At 46.1% G+C, this 27,957-nt stretch overlaps 1 protein-coding gene and 1 long non-coding RNA gene across 2 annotated transcripts; one reads left to right on the top strand and one right to left on the bottom strand.

Moving 5' to 3' along the window:
* Positions 1 to 256: 256 nt before the first annotated feature.
* On the bottom strand, positions 257 to 16,970 carry YBX3 (Y-box binding protein 3). The gene is made up of 9 exons (XM_063395427.1): positions 16,682 to 16,970; positions 13,039 to 13,102; positions 11,313 to 11,346; positions 6,419 to 6,508; positions 5,645 to 5,767; positions 4,369 to 4,460; positions 2,138 to 2,309; positions 1,024 to 1,124; positions 257 to 618 (listed from the first exon to the last, which is right to left on the bottom strand). The coding sequence occupies exons 1-8, from the start codon at positions 16,899 to 16,901 to the stop codon at positions 1,059 to 1,061; spliced, it is 861 nt and encodes a 286-aa protein (XP_063251497.1). The 5' UTR covers positions 16,902 to 16,970; the 3' UTR covers positions 257 to 618; positions 1,024 to 1,058.
* On the top strand, positions 15,442 to 21,251 carry LOC134549646 (uncharacterized). The gene is made up of 4 exons (XR_010080149.1): positions 15,442 to 16,644; positions 18,266 to 19,130; positions 19,224 to 19,324; positions 19,982 to 21,251. It is a non-coding gene; the product is annotated as an uncharacterized LOC134549646 (long non-coding RNA).
* The last annotated feature ends 6,706 nt before the right edge of the window (positions 21,252 to 27,957 follow it).

Below are 27,957 nucleotides of genomic sequence, written 5' to 3'. Positions count from 1 at the left end.
CCTCTCTTACACATATAAATGCTGAAGCAACAAGATGAAAAGAATTAATTATTTTAAAAGCAAACATGAATAAACACACTAAAGCAGATTTTTTTTGGTAGTTGAAATCACTTTTATTTGTGAGGAACGTCACCCATGCTGCACAGTTTCAAATAGATCTTAACAAGGAACGCGGTAGTTTATCCTCCCCATGTCCTGCAGTGAACAGGACTGGCACAGAAAAAAAAACTCACACTTGGGAGGTTTAGCACCAGCATCCAATAAAAAAAGCATTTTATTTCAATTTTAGTTCTTTGGTAGGTTTTTTCCCTTTTCAGTTTGATACCAAAAGAAAAATTGAAAAAATCAATACTAGCAAAACAGTGAAATTCTAGGGAAAAAAACCCCAAACAACAAAGAGCCCCACAGTTGCTGTTGAAACTAGGGAGGTTGTTCTTTCTGTATCTCGCTCTCTTTCTCTCTTCATGCATCTATCTTGTAGGCGTTCCCTGGATCTCAGCTGCTGGTAAATTTTCTTTTACATTTTGATATTTCAAATCTTAGCTTTTGTCATCACTGTTGACAATTTATTGCTTGTGTGTTTCTTTGGTGTTACTTTTGAGTTGTACTTTAGGACACCTGTTGAAGAGCCAAATGTTAAAAAAAAATGCAGTTCAAGTTTGACTTTGTCAATAAATAGACAAGATGTCAAATTAAAAGAGTTATAACAGGCAGGATAAGCACAACCGGCTTATCCTGTCCATAATCAGGATCTTCCTAAAATAAAATTACTCATCAGCAGATGCTATTGCTATACAGATCAGAGAGCTTCCTGGAAAAAAAGAAATCAATTATAAAGCAAAACTTACTTTGTGACAGAGGCAGAGGAAAGAAAGAAGAGAAAAGCAGCATCTTGGTTTGCCTCTACAGCACTCTCAGAGCTTATCACAAATATGAAGCCATACATAAGGGAATGTGGCCAGAATCCTAGAAGCATACACACTCTGCTTCCACTAGAAAACAGGAACTGTCCAGATTCCTTACCTGAGCGATGGTAAAGGTGCCTGGGGAGCCGGACATTACTCAGCACCACTCTGCTCTGTCACTGGAGCAGGATTTTCAGCAGGTGTTTCAGCTGCCTTTGCCTGAGACACAACAAACTCTTATTATAGGCAAGGCTGACCTCCACACCCTTCCTCTCTTCTGTGGTACAGCCAATATAATGTGGGTTTTAAAACAATCAAGAAAAATGAACCTCCAGAAAATATTAAATTTTAGTGTATTTCCTGTAATTGAGTATTACACAGCAGATTCTGTCAAGGGAACACCTGAAGTAGACACTGAATGAGAAAACCTTCCCTCAATGAAGTACAAGTTTCCTGAAATTATCTGGTTCAAAAAGCTCAGGAAATGGATACAGGGCTTTCAAATCCATCTCTCACGCTACATACAGAGTTAAGGTTTGTGGAAGCAGGAAAGCACAACTGTTTCCACTTCAAAAACAGTTGCTACAGTCTGACCCCAATTAAGAACTATCCAGAAGCAATCCCTATCCCACTGCTGGTTCCTTTTAAGATAAGGTGCTTATTCTCCAAGAGGGTCAGAAGAAGCAGGCAAGGAAATCAGTGTGTCAGATTTGGTCATCAGACTTACCCTGCACATGAACACATTTATTAAAAGCTCACACAGGACAGAAGGTCTTGGGCATTCACCCCAATAAAACCTCTGCTACACACAATCATAAAATGGTTTGGGTTGGAACAGGACCTTGAAGATCACCTCATTCCAATCCTCTGCCACAGGCAGGGACACCTTCCATTATCCCAGCTTGCTCAGAGCCCCATCCAGCCTGGCCTTGAACTTTCCCAGGGATGGGCAGCCACAGCTTCCCTGGGCAACCTGTGCCTCGCCATCATCACATGGAAAAAATTTTCCTCATATCCAATCTAAATCTTCTTTCTTTCAATTTTAACTCATTGTCCCTTGTCCTGTCAGTCCAGGCCCTTGCAAGTCTTATCTCATCTTTCCCTTCAGGCAGCGCAAGGCCACAATGAGGTCACCCCAAAGCCTTCTCTTGCCCTGGCAGAGCCACCCCCATTCCCCAGCCTTTCCCCCCAGGAGAGGAGCTCGTGGCTCTGAGCAGCTCTGGTGTCTGTACCTCTTTGCCCTCCTGTGCCGGGGCGCTGGCAGGGCGCGGCCGGCGCCGGTAGTTGTAGGGGCGCCTGTAGCCGCGGCGCAGCGGCTGCTGGCTCATGGCATTGGCCTCGTGATGGTTCTCCTTGTTTTCAGCCTCTCCAGTCGCTGGGGCGGGGCGTGGCCGAGGGGGCCCTCTGAGAGGGGCAGAAAGAGGTGTTAAGTATGAAAGAAGCCCAAGAAAGGTTAAACTACAGTCGTTTTAGCCCACCAACACCTCCCATAACCAAATATCATCCTCAACAGTTTTGAGTGCTAGCAAACCATCCCTTAAGGATTTGGCCAGCATATGGTTGGAAAGAAAGGAAAATGGGTGTCTCTTCACTGCTGAAGCTACCTCACCATATTCTGCCGTCTATCCTGCAATGAAGATGCAGTTATAGCCCCTTTGAATTGCTGGCTAGCAGAAGAAACAAGCCAGTAGTGGCCACACAGGCTGATTGTGCTGAGTTGTCTTTGGCATGGCTACATAACAGCCCAGTCCTATTCCTAATTAATGGTGCAGTCCCTGCAATTCTCCTCACTTCCACTTGCAAACCATTCCTGGATCTTTTTTCTTTGCTTCATGTTGCCCCTCTGAACCAATCAGGAAAAGCACCTATCACAGGTGAGCTGGACCTCATTAACACTAAGCTATCAAGTCCATGTTCTTGATGTATACAAGAGCATTTCACCTTATTTCTACTATAAACCATATCTATAAACTGTCAAAACACAGCCAAAATCCCACAGCCAAAATCCAGTTCCCATTAGATAATCCACAGCTACTAGTCCCAAAAAAGAATTTAGCTTTTCCAAAGGAACCTAACAGAAGTGCCAGTGTCACTGGATTTAATGCCTGTGAACAAAAGCAATACCTGTGAACTCAAACATTGTGCACTGATAGGATATATCATTGCTCTCATAGGAAAATTGCATCAGAAAACCACAAGTTTCCATTAGTCATGGACAAGTTACTCAGCCTGTGATTCAACCAGATGACGTGCAAAAGCCTCACTGGACTTGCTATGGTGCTAGCTCTGACTGCCCAAAACTAATGAAGACTTTCAGGAATTAAGTTTATTCAACTTGGATGCCAACAAGCAGCAAGCATCAGTAGTATCCTATTACCCACAGTCCCAGATAAAAGAGCCAAATGGAACATCAATATTCATAAACAGCAAACCTTACAGTAAAGGTGAAAAGCTTGTGGCTTGAGACCCAAATTCCAAAAGGATTGATCCATTGTGCATGGAACAAGCAAGTCATTACAATTAAGAACAATCTTGTTATCCCTATCAAATTCAGCTTGTTGCTGCTCTTGCACTGTTATTCACCTCTTACTTTTTGTTTTTGAACAGACATGCCCATGAAAAAAAGGGGATTACATCATTTTCATAGTTCATCTCTAAATTCAATGTTGGAATTTGACTTCATAATTTGCTTGACAGACAAGAACAATATGATGAGGGGCAACTGAGTGAATGGCAGACAAACCAGCTCTTTGAGGACCTTTAAAGGTCATTTGACCAACCCCCTTCACCTAGATCAGGTTGCTCAGAGCCCCATCCAACCTGACCTTGTAGGGGGCATCTACCACCCCTCTGGGAGCCTGTTTCCATGTTCTACAACACTCATAGTCAAAGAAGTCTTCCTTCTATTTATTCTAAATCTCTTTTAGTTTAAAACCATTACCCCTCATGTTAACACAACAGGTCCTGCTAAAAAGTTTATCCCCATATTTCTTCTAAGCCCCATTCAAGTACTGGGCAGTGACCCCCCTCAGCCTGCCAGCCTGCTGCTTCTGCTGCAGCCCAGGTTATGGGTGGCTTTCTGGGCTGCAACTCCACATCCACCAGCTCACACACAGTGATGTGTCACATCTCGTTTTCACCCACCAGCACCCCCAGCAGAATACCGGATCCAAGGATTTGGTTCATTACTTGTCCAGAAAAGTACAATTGTTCAGCGGGGGGAACATGGACACTGCAACTCACTTCAATATGCTGCTCAGTTGTGAGAAGTAATGGGATGCTAAGGATTCTCTGCCCTTTCTGGGCCATTATGATTCTAAACATACAAGCACATGAAACAAATTTCTCCAAGTAATTAAAATGCTTCTCACTGTCCCTACCATTTGTATACATGTTCCCACACTTGGAAGCCTGAATAGAACACAAAAGCATCAAAGTAACACAGCAGAGGAACTGCACAGACCTGCGATAGCGGGGACGGTAGGTAGGATTCCTGTGCACTTGCTGAAGTTGTCCTCCTTCTGTGACCCCATCCTTGATATCTCCCTCAACACCCTGCCAACAGAAAACAGAAGTGTTGTATTTGACAGGCAGTATATTAACCACAACCCTGAATACAAACTCAAAAACAATGTATCAGTACAGAAACCCCAGCATATTGGGCAAAAAGAAGCAGTAGATTCTAAAAAGGCTTAAATTTGGGCAAAGTTAAGATGAGGACAAAACAAGAGCCATCAGTGCTGCCCCTGCTCCTCACAGATTAAGAAGCTGTTCTTGGAAGCATTCTCTCTGATGCATATGAAGTTCATTTCACTACATGAAATGCATTGTAAGGGGTACACGTTATGGAGAGGCAGCTATTGATCAGGACAAATCTGTATTTGGAAAGCTAACAAAGACATTACACAAACTTACCACAGACCACATTCTACACAAAGCCCATTCCACAGGGAACCCCCACAAAAATATCAAGAATTTTAAGATACAAAAACTATATTACCTCACATCAAGCACTCTTTCTACAGTGTTTTCAATCTTTCAGAGATGCAGTGGTTATCTTTCCCCTTCAGTTGTTAATTGATAAAGCTGCATATTGGTTTGGGTGGTGTTTTTTCTGGTTTGATTTTTGTTTGCAGTTTGTGTTTTAAATGCCAGCCATCAGTAATGTCTGTTTTATAAAATGTTACATGACTTACAGTTCCTTGTGTACTACTCTTCCTTTCGAAAGAAGGAATTTAACAAGATATCTAGAAAGAGAAGTACATCTTCTGCATCTGATCCAGTAGGAAGCAAAAGCTGTAGCCTCCTGACAGCCCTTAGTAGTCTACCTTAAGTTTCACAGGTATTATTCCCATTCTGCACAGCCATTTCAATCACCATAACTGTACACAATTAAAAACCCCACAATCATCTGTGATGCTCTCATGTATAAAACTGATCAGGATAACTAAATATTCAAAGGAATCTAGGATAGACAGTAGGAACAGGTGGTATTTGACAGCAGTTGAGGTATAATTGAGAGCCTGAGAACTCAAAAAAATAACTCTTCTCAGTTTGACAGCTTTACAGTCATCTACTTTGCAATACCAATCTGTTGTGGTTTTGTCACGATGCCTTGAACACCATAACTTGAAAGTTTAGTAGACCTATGTAGCATGGTCAGAAGTGCCTCAGGCAGGTGAGAAACAGCCCAGGCAGTGTTTGTGTGTGGCAGCAGCAAGCCAGGGAGCTGCACTCACACTGCGAGGTGGGCCCCGGCGGCGGCCAAAGTAGCCCCGTCGGTAGCGGCGCCGGTCTGCGGCATAGCGGCTGCCTTCCACGGGGACGCCGTCTGGACCAGTGACATTCGCTGCTTCTGCACCCTAAAAGGACAAAAGAAAGGCAGCCAGGGCGGTGTGAGCAAAGAACAACCAGACACGGGCAGAAGATGAAACAGGAAAGAAGCTTTTTTGCATAAATTCCAAGCTACAGTGATTCCTTTCTCCTGCACAGGGCAAAAGGAGGTTTGTTATTCCCAACTCCTTAACCAAGGGATCATGAGTTAACTCATATCATCATGAGTTAAGATACTGAGATCCTATCCAACAGGCTGAGTTGAGAGAAGGAAGCAAGAATGAACTGACCAAAAGAAAAATAACCCTCAAAAAATGTTCAGGAAAGTAGACTCATAAGGAAATTGAAAGTTCTTACAGTTATTACACTACCAGGCTCCAAGAAAAATTGTTCAGAGCAGTACAGGCCTCAGTTAATAATTACTGGGCAGGCAGTAGGCTTCAAATGTTCTCACAAGTAACAATTGCAGATTCTAGAAGCACTAGGATGAAGTTTCCTAGTAGTTTTGATACGTATCTAGAAATATGCCTTAATGAAGCCTTTAAAGAAACCAATTTCCCCCAGAAAAGCTGCATGTATGCCACCAAACCAGTGATTAACACATCAGACAGAGACACAGCTGAAGTTGTGTGTGATGTTATTTCTGTTGGACCACACCCTGAGGCTCCATGATCTCTCACCTTCTCTCCCTCGACCACATCAAATTCTACAGTCTCTCCATCGCCAACGCTGCGCAGGTACTTCCGTGGATTGTTTTTCTTTATCGCCGTCTTGAAAGGAAGAGGCATTAAAATACATTATTTTATGTTACTTGTCTTACACATTCATAGCCCACAGATAAGGGAAGGGCAATATTTCCTCTGCTGCAATTCCAACTCTACACACCAAAGCAGTCACCACACTAAGGTATTTCCAATACACAGTTGTCTCTCATTTCACAGGCCCACCAGTACTCAGTTCAAGGTTTCCTCTTTTCTCACTATTTATGAGTTTATAAATCAGCTGCTGCCCCAGGATCTGCTCTGTCCAGCACACCGAATACAGAAATTATTACAAATCTCTGCATGAACAGAGTTCATACTCAGTGTTTGATCTTCTCCAAGTTGTACCAGGGCAGCCCTAGCAGCAAGTGTGACCCCTGCCTTCTGTCATTAGGAGAGCTGTAGACCATCTAAACAGAACTCAAGACACAGAGCAATTCTGTAGAAGCATGAACTATATGGCATCATGGCAAGTCATAGTAACCAGAAAAGAATTACTGTAACTCTGGTGTAACAGTCAAGTGAGAAATATTCTATCTAAGCACTGTAAATAGACACCGAGTATTAGGTGAGTCTGTGATAACAGGAATAGTACCAGAACAGATATATGCAATCTTAGCCATCTCCTGGACAGAAACCCCAAAGTACTACAATAATAGCTATGAATAATAATAGTATTATTGTTACATAAAAATAGTAACATGGGTTTGGATCAAAGCCAGTTGTACACCTCCTCAGACTCACAGGAAACACTCAAACCTCCTGCAGCAATTTTCAGTCTGTCAGCTACAAACACCTTACTCGTACTCCGTGGAGTATTTCTAGGACTCCACAAAAGGCTGTTAGCAAGGCAAGCCTACAGTCTGTTCATTGGGCTTTGCAAACTGGAAGATGCCAGGGAGAAAAGCCTAAGACAAGCATTGTACAAGCTAATCCAGTAGCTATTTTCTTACTGAAATATTATTATCTTGCATTAGATTATTAAAGACCAATTCACATTAAGTTTCCTGATGTGGGAATCTTTAGTTAGCAGGAAGGAGGGAGGTGCAGAGCCAGCAGAGAGAAACACACATGGAAATAAAGAGCATAAATCCGGCTTAAGAAATGGGATGTAGGGCAGAAACAGAAGTGTCAGTTTTCCTATCTGTCTGCAGTTCAAGGAAAACTCCAGAATGACCATCAGTGGAGCTGTTACCTTTGCATAACAACAATATTTAGTCAACAACAGCCCCAAAATGTTTCCAACTGAAAGGAAAAAATTTTTCACTTTAAAGTTTATCTTGACTAGTCTAGGAAATCTATTTTCCTTGCTGCTGAATACAATCTCCTTTGTGTTTCAGGCAACAGACTAGCATGTCCTTCTAGCCATACCTTTCCCTATATCCTGCAGCATCCCTGAACAGCCTGAGGAAGGATGCAAGACAGTACATACTATTACTATCAAACCAAAAATATCCCAAGAGGTTTGGAGTTTTTTAATACAGTAACACAGTGAGCTGTTCAAGGCAATTCCTTTGGGAGTTACTTTAGCAAGCAGAGACTCCACAATTATCTCAAACAACTTTGTTTGCTTTCTGCTGACTTTTTAGTGTAACTGTCCCATTTCTAAAAACCAGATAGAAGTGTTTGCATTTCCAGAAATGTTATATACTAGTACTAAAACCCTTAATCTTCAGCAAAGTTAATGATTTAGTACCATTTCTACTGAAACAACTGACTAAAACTTGTAAGACTTGTGCTTTGCATGTGATAGAGATGTCAATAAGCTGTATTTCAAACTCCTTCTCTGCAAGTGCACAAGAAGAAAGGACTAACGAATTTCTTTTCAGCAGAGGGTACACTTAAGAATGAGGAAGCTCCTCAAATATCCTTCAAAAAGCATAATGGAAGATAAAAGCAACAGTATTCCACATGTTCTGTTCCCAGCTCTATGGGCAGAAACTTCAAGAATCCAGATCTGCTATTGCCAACAGGAGGTAAAGGCTGCAGTAGGCTGGAGCTTATTTTATAAAGGCAATCAGGACAACTTCGAGCAAATCCTAGAAATCCAAGCAGAAACTATACAGCTTTAATGCTTCAGCTGCAGATACACATCACTGAAATAAGCTGCTAACAAGCCTAAGCTCTAAGCTTGATGAAAAGACTTTTACTCCGTGTATCCAGAGGGGAGAGCACTTATTCTCCCTGTTACTGTTTACCAGTATCCTGCAGGCTCCAGCTTCTGATTCAGAAGACAGATGTTTCACATTAATAGACAACACTCAACAACAAAGCCTTTCCTTCCCCAGTGGGAACACTGATGAACAAGCAGCCAGAAGAGCCTCCAGAGCTAGTTCAGTTTAAAAGAGTTCTTGTTTAAAGAGGTTCTTGTTTAAAAGAGTTCTTTCCATATGCTCATACCACATCATCAACACAGCCAGCATTGTTCCAGTAATGGCCAAAATTTGTTACACTCATTCCTGGTGCAGGTACTTCAAGCTGTGCACAATCAACACAATCCAGTGAAGTGAGGAGAAAGAGGATAACTCTTCCTCACAGCTTGTTGATTTAAACTCTGCCTAATTAAATGTAACTGCTCTGGCTGCTAACACTTTTCCTGTTGTTAAATTGCAAGACACACTGTAGCCCACGAGGCAGATGGATCCCTTCTGCTCACAGCACCTGTAGCTGACTGACACAGTGCCCTGGACAGCACCTTGCACCAATCAACCAGACAGGGATGCAAGGTGAAGAACTGCCCTTCCCAAAAACACTGCCTGGGGCCCCTGCAAAACAAAGGGTTAACTCAAAGCAAGCCATGCATGCCCTAAAAAGAAAAGCATTTTAATCTGTACTAGTTATAAATAGCATCCAATAGCCAGACACCAAGCACTAACCCCCATTCCAATCATGAGATGGCCCCGTTCCCTGCAGATGCATGCAGGGGAGGCAGGGAGAAGCTGTATCTATTCAACCAGGTCAGCCTTATTCTGAAGGGATTAGGAGTGTAATCCAGCCCCTCCCAGCATGAGGGAGGGGCAGAGCAGGCACTATCAGTGCAGAGGGAGCTTGAAGCAGGATCCTTGCTCGAAGCATGGATTTGCCTCCCTGTTGGGCGGCCCCATCAGGAGCTCTGGCCAGAACGTCCCAGGATCTGGGAGTGAGCACTTCCATGTACAGGATGAGGAACATCCGACTGCAGCCAAGCCAGAGCAGCACTAGAAGCATCTATTCTGCCATGCTCAGCCTGCCAAGAGGCTCCATGCAATGCAGGCCTGCACATGATGTGGTATTTCTGAAACAAAGCCAGTTTAGCTCACCCCTAAAGAACTTCAGCCACAGGAGATGGGAAGTACCCACCCCTCTCCACACAAACCCACCAGTTTACATTTAGGGGAATAATGTTCTCTACAGGTGAAGGAGACAAAACTGCACAGATAACACTAGCTTTCTGTTTGGGGCTCAGCTGGCAGCCTTCCCAAGCAGAACAACACTGATCCGTGTTATCCATCATAAGCACGACAGCCATTTTCCAGGATGTTGTCTCACAAGTATCAAGGAAATCTCATTTGTCTTTAAGGCAGTGCTGCCTATCCAGAACATGTTTCTCTTCCAGAACCATTCTCACCCTCCTTTGGACACAATCCCATCAGACCACAATGGGTCAGCATGCCCACAACACACGCTGCTAAGGAAGGAAAATGACCATCAAAAATCAGTATATACATTGACAGCTCTTGCTCTCAAGCCCACCAGCTGAACCAGGAACTTGTACTCTGCACACTTCCAAACATCATTTTCTCTCATAACAGGCACTAACTAGATTTATTCCCTTCCAGCCTCAGATAATGGGTGTAGGCCCTATGACCCAGAGAAACAGTTACCACTGTTACCACAGTTACCACTATTTAGTCATCAAGACACAAGAACTAAACTAACTCTCAGTGTTGACTCATCAGCTAAAGACATATGCACATATTCTCATTCTCAGCAACCAACTCTGGGAACAAACTTTCTGGTTACATTTGATAGAAATATTGTCATTTACACCACAGAGAAAGTTCATGCTTTTAAAGATCACATGAGCCTGCAGACATTTTATATGGGACAAACTCTAGGAGAAAGACTGCAGTTCCTGGTGAATGATGCAAAACCAGATCTAAGCCAACTAATCAGTTGACATCAGCATGGAGACAGCATCCTCTGTCTTGCCATTATTTGCCTGCAACCTGAGAGTCACAGTATAAACTTAGAACAGTCTCCTGACAGCTCAAGGAAGGTTAGCCAACAACAAGCCGCTGGGCAAGCTCTGTCTGCTTGGGCACACAGCCTTTCTCCTCTTCTGCCTAAGAGCAGCTGTCTCGTGCAGAAACAGCTGATGGCTACCCAGGCTGGTCAAGAGCCAGACTAGATCACTTTCTCTCCAATATCAGGGAGGGCAGACAAAACAAATCTGCAAGTGAGGGGGGTAGAGGAAACAAAAGACACAAGGAGCATGAGGAAATAGGGGGAAGGACAGACAACAGTAGCAAAGTATTCACAGAGGAGTCATCTCACCAAGGGGAGACGACAAAAACCACATCAAAAAAACACCTTTAGTGCTCAAATTAGAGCAGAAAAAAAAATGAGTTAAGAAGGGTTAAAATCCCTAGCCCTTCACAGAGAAGTAAAACAACCTAATATTTCTCCCTGAAAATTTCAACATACACATCCACTCAAGTTATGTGCAGAAATTATTCTGAGAAGCCAAGACAAGGTTGGGTAGCTATTGCAGGAAGCTGCATTAGAAACCTATCATAGTATACATCTCTAAGCACAATTACTGCTATCTTACCTGATGAACAAACACATCTTCTTTGGTATCATTTCTGTGAAAAGAAAGTGAGAAGCTGTAAGGGTTCAGACTAAAGAGACTTAACTAGAAATTCCTGGCTTTTCAAGTGAAACCCTCCTTCTCTCAGCTTGTAGCACTTGCCCTGAATTCCATCCATTCTGTCTAAGCCTATGCTACCAAAACCCTGCTCTGAACTTCTACGGTCATTTGTTTGAGAACAGAAAAGACTCCAGGGCCCTGAAAAGCGTGAGAGGACAGGGGAGGTTCTCTGGGTTCTCTGTAATCTTCTGGCAAACATTCAGTGTTTTCTTTTTATGCAGGGCAGAGTCAATGACTGGATTGCTTGTTTTTCACTACTCCAACTCCCCAAAAACACTTCCAGAGGGACTGCAACCTGAGCTGTTACCGCAGAGGTCAAACAAGACTATCACCAGGACTGGCCACAGCTGTTAACAGAGATCTCCTTTCAGTGAAACTCAAAGCAACCAGGCACAAGAGGTGTTAGCAGAGTCCAGAGAGGAGGACCCAAACATGAACATGAAGTCTTCTGGATTAGGCCAGACACTTCAGGCTTCCACATGCAAAATACAAAGATAAGTCTGAGACCTTGAATCTGCGTTCCCATACAATAAAAAGCCTAAGCCCTGCCATCTGTTCGCTCAATTCCTTCTCACCAAACAGAACAGGTGGGTCAAAGAGCTTGTGAAGATAACACACGATCCCAAATTTGTTGTCCTGGATTGAAGCAACAGTAGACTTCATGTTAGGAAGAAAGCTAACAAGTTATTACACCAAAACCAGGTGAAGGCTCTCGCATCAACTGCTGTTAGAGATTTTAAAAGGACTTCCTAATTAAAACTTTTCTTCTAAGCTTGTGTAACACTGGATAATAACCTCCAGAGACTGAGACTAATACCACACCACTACTGGCTTCACATCCATGAATGGGGGTATTCTACCCCTTTCTGCACTCTTCAATTCACCCAAATCTACCTGATGCATAACAGCTTGCCAGGTATGTTTTTTGGAAGACAAGTGTTCAGCGTGCAGCAGTTTCATTCCTCAAAAAAGCACGCAAGATATTTAAGCCCCTCAACCCCAAAGATATTCAGCCCTAAAAGCCAGAATTTCCACCAGTAAATTAGAAGCATGGGTCTTCTGCATCTAGGGTTGCAGTATGATCAATCTCACCTACAGCTGTTTGTATTCTCAGTGCTATTCAGAGGTTTGTTTGTGCCCAGAGAAGAGGGGAAAAAACCAAAAGATACAAAGAGAATTTCTATGAAACCCAGGCCTGGCATATTTTCAGTGAGGTACTATCAGAGAATCTCCATAAGTAGCCACAGGAAGTATTCTGACCAACCAGTTAACACTTGAAGTTTATTCAAAAGTATTTCCCATCATCCTCCTACCTTTCTCAGGCCTTCAAAAAAAGCCAGGCAGTCACAAAAGGATATGCAGCTCATTCAGGGTGTAGTAGAAGTAAACATGAGAAACAGGTAACAGACTAAATCTGTAGTGAGTTTGACCCTTTCTGTTTTCTCCCCATACACAACCTTTGACTGGGGGCTGAGCTGTTTAAGAGTTTGCTGAGTGCCTGGCCTAAGGTGACTATCAACTGCATGAACTTGTAGTTAGGTCCTGTTGCAATCAGTAACACATGGCCTATCATGTGTCCTACAAATCTTAGCACAGCACAAATACAACTATCAGAATTTAAACATACCTGTTGATAAAGCCATATCCATTTCTGACATTGAACCACTTGACTGTGCCAAGAACTTTGGTGGCTGGAAGGAAAATTACAGAAGTTAATCTAAAATATAAGGAAGTACAATAATGTTATATAAATATTTCCATAATTGCATATGAAGTTGCAACCAGACTTATTCTGTCCCCTTAACACTCAAAGTGTGCTTCATCTCCCAGTTCAGTTCATTCTAAAGCAGTAACAAGATGCAGTGCTTTAACATACTGTTCTTCAGCCAAGGGTTTACCACACAGCACAAAACCTAGCTCTATTTTCAGAACTGACCATCCATCTCTTTTTTTTATTTCTTACCCCAGAAACAGGCAGCAAAGCTGAAAATCCCACTGCCATTCATCAATTCTCTTTAGGTTAGTAGCTAGACATGAACTATAGCTGAAGGAAGCTGCTTAGAATTCCTCACTTTCACTTACAGTTACCTTCCTTTCTTCCTTGGAAACCAGAACTGCCCAAAGAAGCAGTGTCAAGTACTGTGCAACCCTCTCAAGTGGAAAGGCAGCACATCCTTCCTCTGGAAAAGCTCTTTCTTGCATTGTCAGCATCACACTAACCAAGTAGGACCCCACAAGACTTTTGTTTTTAGTACTCCTACTGCTAAGATGATCTGTGATTGCTCAGTTACAAAGTGACCAACTTCATGTGCCATGATTCTCAGGATCAGGGCAACCTCCTGTCTCAACAGTAAAACAGTATCTGCTTAGAAGACACACTGTAGTGTCTTACAGGACGTGACAAAACCTGTTTCTTCAACTTACAGGAATGTGTAGGAGGCACTTGACAGTGATGGAGGCAGTTCAACCCCTCCTTACCTCACAGCAACTGGATGGACATCACAAACTTGTACTTTTCAAACCTCTAGTAACAGGAGAGTTTTAGTCTATAATTTAAGAGCTGTTACTTGTTACCACAGCTTGAATACAACTAGCTGAGCAACCTGTGCAGTACTACTTGAAAAGGATCCAGTCACCTACAGATGACTGCTTACTAAAAACCTCACATACGTGTTTTGGGGGTGGCAGGAACCCAAGAGGCAATTAAAGGGAAAGCAGACTAGAGAATCTCCAGTTTATAAGTCCAAGCCACCCTGCTAGAGGCAAGAAGACACTGTAAATTGTTATCTTCATCTGTATTCTTTTCTAAATACTCACAAGGAGATGACAGAGCCAGCCAGATCTTTGCTGTCATGGAGTCTTGCCATTCTTATACACCCCTCAAGTAAGAACATCTGACAATAGCAGTGCATTGTAGCACTTTTGCTGTTATTACAGCCAATAACAGGCCCTTTCTTATTGCCTTTTTCCAAGTGAAGTTTTTGGTCTCCTTTAATACACTTTTTAGTAGAAAGTGTTCTCATTTAGAAGCAGTGAAGTCTTAACATGACTGAGACATTACCTAGAAAAAATGACTCTGCCTAGTAAAACATACATTCCCATGAATTCTTGTTTACTGGAACAGAAAAACATTGTTTCAGTGCCCAGCACTGGTTCAGTAAACAGTGTTTAGTACCAGTATTTACAGCTGTGCTTTTGGGTTTAGTTTCACAGAGACATCACCACATACAGACACTTCCTGCTACCACAATGGCATCAGCTACAGGAGCTCCCTGCACTTACAGGATGGGATGGGGGAACACAGTGCCAACAGGAGCTGCAGGTTTCAGCCTGCTTTGAGAAACAATGCCAGTACTACTGCTTCCCTCAACATCATCCTTTCCCTCCCCTGCAAAACAGCTTTGGAATCTGTTAGCCTACTTCAGCCAGATTAGGAAGAAACCCAGGCAGCGTGACAAAAAACCTCAGCGGGGTCAAGAGGCTGAGGAAGGAGAGGCAGTCAAAACTCACTCTGTGGCCAGCTGGCTGCTGCTAAGTGGAGGAGTACGCACACAGTTTAAAAACAACGCTGTTCCAGGGGGAGACTCCTGGAATTACATTAGCATTACAGTCCTCCTAAGACAGTATGCTAGAGAAATACTAGTCCCTAAAGTATCACTGTGGGTCAAAAGAACCTCAGACAACAGCATGACACTGAGCATCCATGGCACAGTCACTGGTAAGCCTGAGCAGGGAAGTCGGGCAAGGAGGAGGACAAGCTCGGAGGAAAACACAATTACCAGTTAAACTGATGAGTCACAGAAGGCAGTTGATGTGCTGACGTACATCCCACCAGCAAAGTAGAAACCCACATATTCCTACAAGATGCTGTACTCTGATGCTATCAAAGGAAACAATCACCAGTCACTCCTACCCATGACAAAATAGCCTTTTAACAAGGAGAGCCAAAGCTTCCTGTGACCAGGAGAAAAGAGAAAGCTGAGTAACCTTTATCCATATTCCTAGAAGTCAGACATTTGGATGCCCCAAGCAAGCATAAAACTTTGCTTCTAATGGGATCTCTGTAAAAGAAGGTTTAAGTGACCATACCTACACAGGTGACAGTTAACAGGGACATCTGAGGTGACCTTTAATGTAAGTCCACTTTCAATTAGCATTGACAGTGATCATTTTCCTCATCCTCCCTAACAAAAAGTTTGCCTAGCAATAAGGCCATTTTGCAAAACCATCACCACAGCAGTTTCCATTTTCCTGCTAGTTCAGGAAAGGCAGTTCTACCTTTACTTCCCCCCACCCCTTCTCTCCAAGCAATAGGTGAACAAGGTAAAAACACTACCAGGAATGAAACAAGCCACATTAAGGCAAGAAGCAGCCAGATATACCAGCAGATATGGATGTGCTGATTCCTAAGTACAAATTACTGACAAATGAGGTAATGGGGAAAAAAAAAGACGCACACAAGCTGAGCCTCTGATCTACTTCGTGCTAGAATTCTTCTTAACTTCACTCCAGAGAAGTTCTTTACCTGGCTTCTCTTTCTTGCATCAAGATCTCAGTCTTCCCTTTCAGAAGAAAAGATCCTGTGTAGCCTTAAGGAAATTTGTGACTCTACACTGTAAGTCAGCTTCAACTTTGCCTTTATCAAACCCTCGGAAGTTACACAGTTAGAAACAGTACACCCCTATCGGCAATAGTCCGCAGATTGAAGCCCTGTCCTTTTCAACAGGTTGATCCTGTTTAATCGCAATGAAAAAGAGTCACACTTGCTACGCACCGGGCTTGAGCACAGGGATGGCAACAGGGCATTTCGTTTGCCTTTTGACTGATAGTAAAGTAGAAACGAAAAACCCCGCCCCTCAAACAACCTCAAAACAAACAAAAACCTTGAAGCCTTACTGCAGCACTATTCTTTACGGGTAGAAAAGTTGTGGCGGGACCTTAACATTACGGAGAGGCATATGTGGTTTGCAGCAGCCCTTCCCGGGGGAGCTGCCCCGGCAGGTGCCGGGAAGCGGCTGAGCCCGGCTGCTCCGCGCTCGCTGTCCCGCACGGCCCGGGCCGATGAGGCACACACGGGCTCCCGCCCAGCTCCCGAGCGCGTCACGGCCGGCGCCGCGCGGCTCCCCCGGCCCGCGGGGGAGGAGGAGGAGGCGGCCCGGCCTGACTCACCGCGGAGGGGGCCAGCGCGCCGGCCCGGGCGGCGGCCGCGGGCGGACCCCCTGCCCCGCTGCAGGTGCGCCGCGAAGTTGGGAGCGGGGCCCGGTACTCACCCAGCACTTTCTTCTTCGACTCCGCCGCCGCGGTTGTGGCTGCGGCGGCGGCGCCGGGGGCCGCCTCAGCAACAGCCGCGCCCGGCGCGGCGGCGCTCTTAGGAGCGGCGTCCGGGGCGGCGGGCGCGGGCGGCGCGGCAGCCGCGGCCGGGACGGGCGGCGGGACGGGCGGCGCGGCGGGCGCGGGGCTGGCGGTGCTGGTCTCCGGCGCCTCGCTCATGGTGCCGGGCGGAGGTGTTGAGTGCTCGGCCGCGCTCGGTCTTACTGCCCCCAAAATGGCCCCGCCGAAGTTTTAACACAGTCAGCGGGGGCCGGCGCGGCACGCGCGCCGCCTCATTAGCATTTAAAGGAGCCGCGCCGGCGGGCGGCGGGCGGTGTCGGTGCGTGGGCGCGTGGGGCGGCACGGCACGGCACGGCACGGCATGGCATGGCATGGCATGGCATGGCACAGAATGGCACGGCACGGCACGGCACGGCATGGCATGGCATGGCATGGCACAGAATGGCATGGCACGGCACGGCACGGCACGGAATGGCACGGCACGGCACGGCACGAGGAGAGAATCTACAATCTACAACTCATCGCACGCAATCTACAACTTCTTCGTGAGGGGAAGAGGAGGGGCAGGCACTGATCTCCACTCACTGGTGACCGAGGACAAGACCCAGGGAACGGCTGGAGCTGTGTCAGGGGAGGGTTAGGGTGGATATCAGGAAAGGTTCTTCCCCCAGAGCGTGGTGAACACTGCCCAGGCTCCCCAGGGAATGGTCACGGCCCCAAGGCTGCCAGAGCTCCAGGAGCATTTGGACAGCGCTCTCAGGCACGGGGTGGGATTGCTGGGAACGATCTTGCGCAGAGCCGGGAGTTGGACTCGGTGATCCTTGTGGGGTGCCTTCCAACTCAGGGCACATTCCTGATTCGGGGACATGGCACTGCACGGCAGGGCGGGCGCTCTCCAGCCGCTTGTCCGTGCTGTCAGTGCGGACACACATGGCCACAGGTGCACACAGGTTTGTCCGTGTGTCCGTGTGTCTGGGTGTCCGTGTGTCCGTGTGTCTGTCTGTGCGCGGCCCTGCGCGGTCCCAGAGGCCGCCCCGCTCGGGGGCTGCGCGGGCACGGCGCTGGCCTGAGATGGCTCGGGGGCGCGCAGGCGGGCGGGTCCGCCTGAGGGCGTTTGGGGTCCGGGGGCTCCGTGCGAGGTAGGAGCGCCGTGCTGAGGAGCTGTGGGGTGCTGAGGGGCTGTGGGGTGCTGAGGGGGTGCGGGGTGTCGCTGAGGGGCTGTGGGGTGTCGCTGAGGGAATGCGGGGTGGGTGTGTGCATTGGCGCGGTCACTCCTATTTCTTCTCACTTTTCTTCTCACGCCGGCACTTTCATTCCGGCAGTGTCCTCCAGTTCCTACTACCCGCCCTCCGGCCATTTATTTTTCACCCCTGCTGTCCCGGTGCTGCCCCATTTCGCTGCCACTGCCCATATATCTCTCAACTTCTTGCTTGTGTCTTCTTCCTTTTCCCTGTCCTTCTCCCAGTTTTCGTACAGCCTTCACGAGTGTGTAGTTTTGGTGATGTTTCTACTCTCTTTTGCAGTTTGCACACAGCAGCACCCCATGTTTATTCCACAGTCTCCCCATATCACTTTCTGCTTGTGTCCATCATTTTCTCCCAGAGGGATGCCTCAACTGGAGCCTCACGGACATGGCTTTCTCCACAGGCAAGAAAAAGATTTTTTCTTCACACACAAAGTTTTGCCTTACTTCTCTGTATATCCGAACACTCAAGGGCATAGTCCTGGTTGTTTTTTCCTTTATCCACCCTCCTGATCTCCAATTCTCAACAATTCCTTTACAGTTCTTACAGCTAAAGTGAAAGTCTTTGGAGAGCATCCTTTGCTGAGACAGCAAAGCCAGTTCCTATTACAGTTCTCCTCACTGCATCCCATTGTACACATAAGAAACATTTTTTTTTCTCCCATAGCTTTTAATCCTCAGTGCTATGTTCATTACATTACTTTAAGAATATGTCGCTCTGTTTCCTTTTCATTTTTCAAGGCACAGGATAGTTTCTAAGAGGGTGCTTACTGGAATTAATTTCAAAAGGATAGCTTAATTATGTTATGGCAAATGTATAATCAAGATACTGATGTGCACTTGATACATCAAATTTATTTTCAATGAAGTTGTTAGTTAATTTTTTCTTCCTCCAGTTAATTCTAGAGTTTACTGAAAAACCCACTCAACAAAAAACCTACAGTTTACAAGCTGTGAAATGTACTGTGATAGAAAATTGGCAATGCTTTCCCTTGGGTTTTTTTCATTTATTTTAATAAGAAAAAAATATAGAGAGTAACCTCATTTTTAGTTTTCTTGCTGCCGATTTATAATACATTTCCTCTTGTTCAGTATTCAAAATTGTTTCAAGAATTATCTTGGAAGAAATCAATCCACCAATACAGGTAACAAAAACTTTTGCATGGGGAAAGTAAATTCTGCCTCTCTACATTCTCTGAATACTTCCCATCAACTTATTGTAAATTACTGTTTTATAGAACTTAGATCAATACAGAATCACAGATGGCTGAGATTGGCTTGTCCTCCATGTGTCTGGAAATCCAGGATTAGATGCTCCATACCTTTCCCGTGGATCTAGGTGAGGCTGACTGGCCTGTTATTCCCTTTGTCCCTCTTCTTGCCCGTGCTGAAGAAGGGAGTGACATTTGCTTTCCTTCAGTGTATGGGGAGTTCCCTTGCAGTGACATCTCGCAGCTCCCTCAGTACTCATGGATGCATCCCATCAGGGCCCATGGACTCATGTGTGTCCAAAATTCTGAGTATTCCTTGACAGGATCCTCTGCCACCAAGGCTGCATCTCCTGTGTTACAGCCTCTCTCTCTGCTCTCAGGGACCTGGGGTTCCTGAAGGCTGCTCTTGCTTGTAAAGACTGAGGGAAAGGTGGATTCAGGACTTGTCTTTTCCCTGTCCTGTGTCACCAGGTCCCCGGTCCCATTGGGTAGTGGGCTCCCATTTTCCTGAACACTCCTTTTGCCATTTACTTATAGAAGTGTTCCTTTTTGCCTTTGACACCCTTCACCAGGTTCATTTACTTTGGTTTTCTTAACATAATCCCTGAGTGCTAGGTCAGTGTCTTTGTATTCCCCCCAAATTATACATCCCTGCCTCCACCCTCCCTCTGCTTCCTTTCAAAGTGAACTGGAAGCTCAGACCCCTTAAGTGTAGGGATAATTTCATATTTTTAAATTAGATGTTCACAAATTTCTCCTCTCACAAGATGCTGACTTTTTTTCAGGAAATGAGCTGGTTTGCCATAATCCCTTCCATCCTCCTCACTTGATGAGCAATTATTCAACATATTTTGTAGCCCTCAGACTGGATGCAGAATTATTCATTCCCTTCCTTCTCCAGGATCCTGTGGGGATTAAACCAACCCAAGTGAATTTGGGGTGCTGAGAACTGGCAAAAGCATCCCATATGATTTCTGGATCCCATAGGTAGAGTTTATTTGGTGATTTATGGATATGAATAACTTTTTCTATTTATAAGGTGTCTCTTCAGGGGCCTCAGGCTCTGCTGAGAAATCTGAGGGGAAAAACTCATGAAAGTTTAGATGATAAGGGATATGCAAGGTGCCTGTGGGTCTGGAGCAGGACACACTGATCCCATAAGATCATGCAAAGACAGATTGAACTACCAAATTTTGTTATTACAAAATGTGATGTTCATCAAAACATAAACGTTTTGCAGATAAAAATCAATTTCTGTGATTGTACTTCCTAGGGGGGAAAAAATGATAATACCTTTCAGTAAAGAAGAAAGGTTCTGTTTCAACAATTGCAAAAACTAACACTTCAACACAGCATTTCCAAATAATTTCATGTACTGAAATTATTTCACCTAATACAAAAATAATGCTGAATTCTTTTTCTTTCCAATAAACAGTATAGTGTGGAATATATATTACATTTTATATTACCAAGAGCTACATCTCAATGGACATCTTTAACATTGGAATGGAGGCAGTTTTACAAAATCTACTGAGTTGTTTAAGGGTTGGGGTTTTTTTGAAGACTTTCTTTAAGGGGCAAGACCCCAAACCTGACACTGGCTTTAATGGGAAGTATTGTGAATTCTTTAATCTAAAAGAAATCAAAATGGTTTCTAGATTAAATATCTGCAGGGTCCAGCACTCAAATGCAAAATGCTGCTCCACCAAGCAGAACGCTTCAGAGAAAGACATAAGAGGCAGGCAAAGGAGGTATTTTCCCATTAAAGTGGAAAGTGATCTGGGAAAAGGTAACAGAGTTACTGTCAGAGGAACTAACAGTTACTGTCACTGTTCCTTGATTCCCATGTTGTTCTGCAAGTACCTCCCAGCCCACTGGGAGAAACACCAAGGTGAGCCTGGGAAATAGAATTTCCAGTGGACAATTTAGGAGAGAATTCTGCCAACTGAGATCGCACTAGTCAAGAATTTTAGGCAAAATAAATTAATGGAATACTTCATAAATTTTCTAAGTATCCATTTGGGTATGTTAAGTGGGTATAAGGTGGTTTACATACATCTGCTCTGTTGGGGGAAATGAAGAACAATTCATCCCCAAAATAACTCAAAGCTTGGCATTAACCTGGGAATTGTTGGATTGAATTCACTGTACCACACAGAGGATGTGTTTCAAACTTGAGGTACCCAAGAATTGTTGTTCATAAGCAATTTTGGATCCTTCCAGATGGAATGATTTAAAGGATTGCCACGAAGATTTGTGTGTTGCAAAACACAGAAAAACTTCTGAGCAAATTAATGTTGAGTACATGGCTGGCTGTGATACATGAAAAACCTGATTCCAGGCCAGAGCTGAAAGACATGAAACTGGAACAAAAGGTGATGATGAAGATGATCCTGTTCCCTGCCTGCTCCTTTGTGTCCCTGCTCCTGCCAAGGCTCCTGGTGTCATCTGAGGGGTTAAGGTGACATGAGGCAAAGGCACAGTAGGTGATGTCCTAGCAGGGTATAGCTGGAAGGTCGTGATCAAGATAAGGATCATCTCTCCAGAGCACTGAATTGTGAGGTGAGAGTCACACTGGCTTGCTCCTGGATCTTTGTTTATTTACCATTTTAAAGAGACTGCATGCCAGCCAGCTGCTGGCTCTGTGAGGAAGCAAAGGAACGGGACAAGTGTGTTTGCAAGTGGTAATTTATGGGATAGTCACGAACAAGTGTAGTCCTGAGCACCCAAATTTCACCTCAGAAATCCCTTCCTCAGCCACTGACGCTGACCACAAACCACATCTTCACCAAAAACTCGTGTAGCACCGAGACCACACACACAGCAGCACTGAACGTGCCTGCACTACACCCCAAAACCTGAGACTGGCAGAACGCCCAGCACCTCCCTGCGGGGTCAGGGCACACAGGGGTGACCCGTGAGCAGCCACCAGAGACCTGCGGGGAGCCCTGGCCTCAGGTGGGGAGCTGCAGATCAGACCCCTGCCACAGGCTTGGCCTGAGCAGCTCCGCTCAGCACTGCACACGCTGCCTTCGCCCCTCCGGCATCTCTCTTGAAACGGCCTTTCCCTGGAATTTCATAGTTATTTCTGAAGCCATTGCCCGCCTTCGCAGTCTTCTCCAAAGTGACAGTCGGTGTGTCCCTGTGGGCGTACGATGGCAGGAGGGGTCCGGGGCAGAACCGCACCCTGGGCCAGGCCAGCATCGGAGCGGGGTCGGCTTCAGGCAGCCGGGGAGACACCTTTGTAAGCAGGGGCCTCAGTGCTGCCACACCAAAGATGGCGGCCCAGCCGGAAGTGGCTTCCGCCTGCATCCGAGAGGGGAAAGACGGGAAGAAATCATATGATGCCCCACCAAAGATGGCGTCCTAAATGGCTGCTACTTCCGCCAATACCAAAGATGGCAGACCGACCCCCGTCATGTGACGCCACACTAAAGATGGCGTCTTACCCGAAAGTGACTTCTGCCAGTACTCAATATGGTGGCATGAACAGGAACTCACAAGACGCCACACAAAAGATGGCGTCTTAATCGTAGGCTACTTCTGCCAGCACCCAAGATGGCGGCCCATACCTCAAGTCACGTGATGCCACACCTAAGATAGCTGGTCGGCACCAGGCTTATTTGACCTTCCAAAGATGGTGGCATTTTGCGTATGGTCCTTGGCTAGGGAGAAAAATGCCCCCCCCAGAAGGAACCAGCGCCTCTCAAAGGCGTCTGAACGATTGCCTGAATCCCCCCGACCGCGACGCCGACCCCGCGCTTTCCGCGCGGTTCCCCGCGGCGTTTCCCGGTGTGGGACTCGGCTGCGGGGCCAGCGGCGCGGGGGCGGCGGCAGCAGCGCTGACCCCGCCTCTGCCGCGGCCGCGCCTCGCCGCTGCTGCGGGGACCCGCCACGGCTGCGGGGCGGGCCCGGGAAATGCGGCAAACACGAATCCGTGGAGGGAGAACAGCCCCCGGGATGGCCGCCTGTGCGCGGAGCACCCGGCAGGATGCGGCTCCTCCTCCGCAGGCGGTGAGAGGCGCGGGGCCGCGGCTGCGGGCAGGGTGTGCCAGGCAGGGGGAGCAGGGGCAATTCCGGCTCCCAGCGGCTCTCTGGGAGTGCTGGGCGGACTCGGCTGAGGAGGTGGGGGGTGTGGGTGGTGTTCGTGTCCCGGGAGCTGCTGAAGTGGCAACATTCCCGTGTCTGTGTGCGGAACCAGCTCTAGCCCTGGCAGCCGCCTGTGAGCAGGGAAATGAACAGCAGCGGGCTGGAAACAAGCCACAGAAACGGGTTAAAACGGGATGGGCTTCTCCCAGGCATCTAAAAATAAAAATGCTGTTTGGTTTTGCTTTAGGAGTTCAACACTGAAGTAATTCTCGAGCTCTTGGCGTTTCTTTTACCGTAGTTTTGGCGGGGTGCTGTCTCCGTGCCTTTCCCACAGCTGCTGTTGGCTCTGCAGGTGCCCCCGATCCCCCCGTGAGCTCCTGGCTTGGTTTCACTGCCTCTCACAGCCCAGCGGTCATGGAGACATTCACGGTGCTCCCAGGGGCGGCTCTGCCTGGGGACAGCTCCGGTGCCACTGGAGCCGGGGAGGAGCGGAGGGTGGCAGCGCCAGCTCGGGGTGCTCCTCCCGTGGCACCCTCCTGAAGGGTGGCAGTGCCAGCTCGGGGTGCTCCTCCCGTGGCACCCTCCTGAAGGGTGGCAGTGCCAGCTCGGGGTGCTCTGCTGTGGCACCCTCCTTCCTTCCTGCCGGGCCCGCTCGTGGCTCGGGTTCCTTGGCTGTCGCTTGCCAAGCACTGGAAGAGCCTTAGTTGTGCAGGGAACAGAGAACATTTAAGGGCAAAGCTAAGCTGGGGATGTTCTGGCTTCAGAAGGATCCTTTTGGAAGGGACAATGAACTGCTCCAATTGTGCCAAAAAGAGCCAGTGGCATGTGATATATGTGTTGTAAAAAGAGTTGTAGTTGTATTTCCTTTCCAGCCTAAATGATTTTATCATTGTAAGTGGAATAGTTTTCTAATCTATCACCCAGGGGTTTGATTTGGCAGAATCTATGGAAGAATTGCAGAGAAATCTGGAGATCCTGAACCTAATACACTGCAAGCAAATCAATAAAATGCCAAAGGCTGGGCTGGAATATCAGGAGAAAGGATTTGGGTGGAACTGAAAAAAATTCTTCTTGGAAACCATGTCAGTCATTTGGCTCAACTTAAGTATGAGCTGGATATTGCCCAGTACATTGGTAAAGTGAAATGAAGTTTGATTTCCTACTCCTGTGTCTTACACAAACAGAGTTTTGTGGCAAATTGAGATCAAACTTGGGTTTACACAGAACTTAGATTTTATTTTTATCCTGTGCTAACCCCCACTTTTCTTATTAACACTTCTTTGCACTTCTTGTGTGTTTAGGGGTACTGCTCAATGGGAATTGAGAGGAATTTGCCAGAGTCACTAAAAATCCAAAATCTGTCTCCAAAACCCGTGACTGTCCTGACACCCTTGTTCCAGGGGAAGGATGATGTCACAAACTTGGGCCCGGGGCTGGAAATCTCCAAGGAAGAAAAAAGCCTTGGTCTTTCCTTGCTAAAGCACAGGCAGGAGTGAACCAAAGCCCAGGGGCCAGAAGCACTTAGACCATAGCAGGACTTCTGATGGATGTGAGTGGAGTTCAGATTGCTTCATTTGGGGCCTCACAGTGAACTGAATTCATTTGAAGACATTTGTGAAAAACAAACCAACTGTGTCTTAGCAGTTCTGAGCACCCTGTGCTCTGTAGTCCAATTTTTGGACTGATTTAAAAGTCAGTCAGGCTGAAAAATGCCACATTGAGTTTCTTGTGACCTTCCCTGGGACTGACAGTTTGCTGTGCTCTCCTACTGAAATATGAAACAGGAGCTGGACCTCAGGGAGAATCTGGCTTTTCTCTGTGAAATTCAGCTCTGACTTGTGCATGGAAAATCAGTGCAATTCCTGGTGTTCTTCCCAAGGCCCTCTGTTCCTTAGGCAGCCTGGGATGTTCCCCCACAGCACAATGAGGTCACTTCCAGGTGAATTCTGCATTTCCAGAGCAGCACCCGATACTGAGGGCAGGAAGCAGGGCCAGGGCAGGCCTGTCTCCCACAGGAAAGGTGATGGATAAGGATTACAGCTCTTACCTGGGATTCAGGGAGTCTCCAAGGATGTCCCAGAGCCTGCAAGGCTCAATTTTAATACCTGTGAGGCAGGAGAGCTCCCTGCTTGCACAGTCCCAGCTTGTCCGAGATCTTGCCCAGCAAGTATCAATGGCAATAGCACAGTGCTGAGCACACTTGGAGCTGTTTCTGCTGGTTCATACTAAACCTCTCTTTTTTTCCCTTTTTTCTTCTACTCTAGGGAAGCTAGCACCGATTCCAAGATCTTTGAGCTCCTGAAGTAGCAAGGAGAGGAAGAGCTTCTGAAAGAAAAGCAGGAATGGACTGTGCCCTCCTTCCCCGTCAGTGGCTCTGAAGATGGGGCTGCCTCTGGGAAGGAATTGGGACAGCACTGCCCAGGCTGCGGGAGGAGTGGGAAAAGAGTGGATACCACATGGATGGAGAGGAACTGCTGAGCTGCCTGAAGGAGTTGTGAAGTGAATAATACCAGAACTGTTTGTGCCCTGATCTGAGTGGAACTGAGCTCCCAGGAAACAGAGCCTCTCCCAGCCAACTGAGCATCTGTCACTTTGAACATTTTCAGGACTAATTCCTAACTTCTGCAAGGAGAGGTTTCATTCTGTAATAATGTAGAACATTGCCTGACAAATTCCACCTTCTCAACCTCTCTTTGCTGTTTTTAGTGATAAATATTTACTGGTTTGTCATGACTTAGGGCATGAGAGGACACAGCAAGACTTTTTTCCTTCTGACTTTCTATATCCAAAAAAACCCTCCAAAAAAGGTTGTTTACATCCTCTAGATAAAATCATGGAGGGGTTTTTATGGGCCTAGGAGAATGTGTGGAAATAATGGGCTCTACCTTAACTCTTTTTCTGCTTAAAACTGGATAACAGATGGAAATGCTCCAGCACTTCCCAACAGCCTTGCCATGGAAAAGCAGGCTGTTTTCTAAGACTGTTTTTATTTTCCAGAATTCCAGAATCAGTTTTAGGTTCAAAGGATGATACACACTTGGCTGAGTGAGTACCATGAATTTTCACTAGTTTTTCAGTCACTTATCACTGAGTAACTAAATCCACAGCAAGCTGGCAAAGGTTCTATGTTTTATTTTCAACTTCAGGTGTGAGACAAACTATTCATGTTAAGTAACATTAACAAGGAGAGATCCAGCTCCTTGTCGTGGGAATTTGGGGATTTGGAGCAAAGCTGTTCCTGGACTTTATGGATGTCTTTCTATCCCTGGGGTTTTGGGCTGCTGTTGAAAGATCTCTGGGAGCAGCTCTTGTGTGTCTAAATCTTGTTGCAGGTTGAAATTTTCCTACAGAACCATGGGAACTCCTTGGGATTTCATTTCCCTTTTGCAGCACTAGATGGCAACACTGGAGCAATGCTGGAAAAAAATCAGCATTTGGGGCTTTCCCACAGCTTCCCAGCGGCCTTTGATTTTCCTGGGATGTGTGGTCCGTTAAATAAATGATCCTGAAGGTGCCTGGGAATTTGTGGGAGCCAGCAAGGGAAGGGGGAAAGTGCTGTTTGTTAGTAAGGCAAATCTCACAAGAACAGGATGGTGCTTCCTTTAATGAGGTGATTAAATGGAAGCCTCCTTTGTGTCATTTCTGGAACTCAGGAAATCTTGGGAGGGAGAGTGACAAAGTTCAGGGCTGTAGAGTCCTTTCAAGATTTCACCCAAGTGCAGCCTCAGGGCAGTGGCTGTGGAGGTGGTAAAATATGAACACTTTTACCCAAAGGTGCTGTCAGGGTCCAGCTCCCCTTGGAGAGAGGATTTTGAAGGACAAAAGCTTGAAATCGATGACCTTGGCACAGACCAGACGGATATTTTGGACAAAGTTTAGCAGGGAGATCTTCCCATGAGTGTTGAGCTTCAATTTCCAGCTGTTTGCCAGTCCTGAGAGGGGCTGGGTGTGCCTGGATCCAATCCTGCTCCCAGACTGAATCACTGCTTTATGTCTCAAGGATTGTTCAGGTGTGAGGGAACCTTTGCACAACTCTGTCCCCTAGGATGAAGGATGACACCCAAACCATGCATAGAAACAGCAAGGGATGATTTCTTTAAATTGGCACTGGGAATGATTAGCCTGAAAAGACTTGGATCAGAATTCTTTACTACACAGTTGTGTGAGGATGCTGCTTGCACCACCAATGGAGGGGACTTGCAAAGCTCCAGCTGCAGTAGCACCCCACTGCAAAACCCACCTGCATTTGCCACATGTTTGATCTCTGCCAGGGCAGTCAGGTTTCTGTGTTTTCTGCATATGGTTCTAGAAGTGTCTATACAGATTGTAGAAGTGTCTATCACCACAGTGCTTCACAATTGATTTTTTTTTTTACCTTGCAGGCTTGGAGATTTCATGTGCTAAGATGATCTAGCTGAGGTAAGAAGTGACTTGGATGTTCTAAGAGTTCTTGCTAATGTCCTTCATAAAAACAGAAGTAAACTGCTATGAAATAAATGAACATTTAATCAGTTACTGACAAAAAAGTGGGATACCTGTGTGCCCCCCAGAGGGATTCCTATTTGGACTTGTAGATTTATTAAAAGGATGAGTGGAAGGGTGGCAGTTGATTATTTATTGATGATTTAATGGGTTACTTATGATCCCAGAGGTGTAAGACAGCTGCTGAAGT

This window comes from Prinia subflava, chromosome 4 (genome assembly GCF_021018805.1).
Source record: "Prinia subflava isolate CZ2003 ecotype Zambia chromosome 4, Cam_Psub_1.2, whole genome shotgun sequence".
Lineage (NCBI taxonomy): Eukaryota > Metazoa > Chordata > Aves > Passeriformes > Cisticolidae > Prinia > Prinia subflava.
Note: the sequence above shows the minus strand (reverse complement) of the source record. Positions and strands in the feature narration are given on the sequence as shown.

Bases quoted from the DNA above. Each gene is read 5' to 3' on its own strand.
- YBX3 (XM_063395427.1), bottom strand. From the start codon at position 16,901: ATGAGCGAGGCGCCGGAGACCAGCACCGCCAGCCCCGCGCCCGCCGCG. The intron at 2,310-4,368 runs GTCTGTGCAGTT...TGCCCCTCTCAG, and splicing joins TACCGTCCCCGCTATCGCAG to AGGGCCCCCTCGGCCACGCC. The intron at 1,125-2,137 runs GTACAGACACCA...GTTGTGTCTCAG, and splicing joins CGGCACAGGAGGGCAAAGAG to GCAAAGGCAGCTGAAACACC.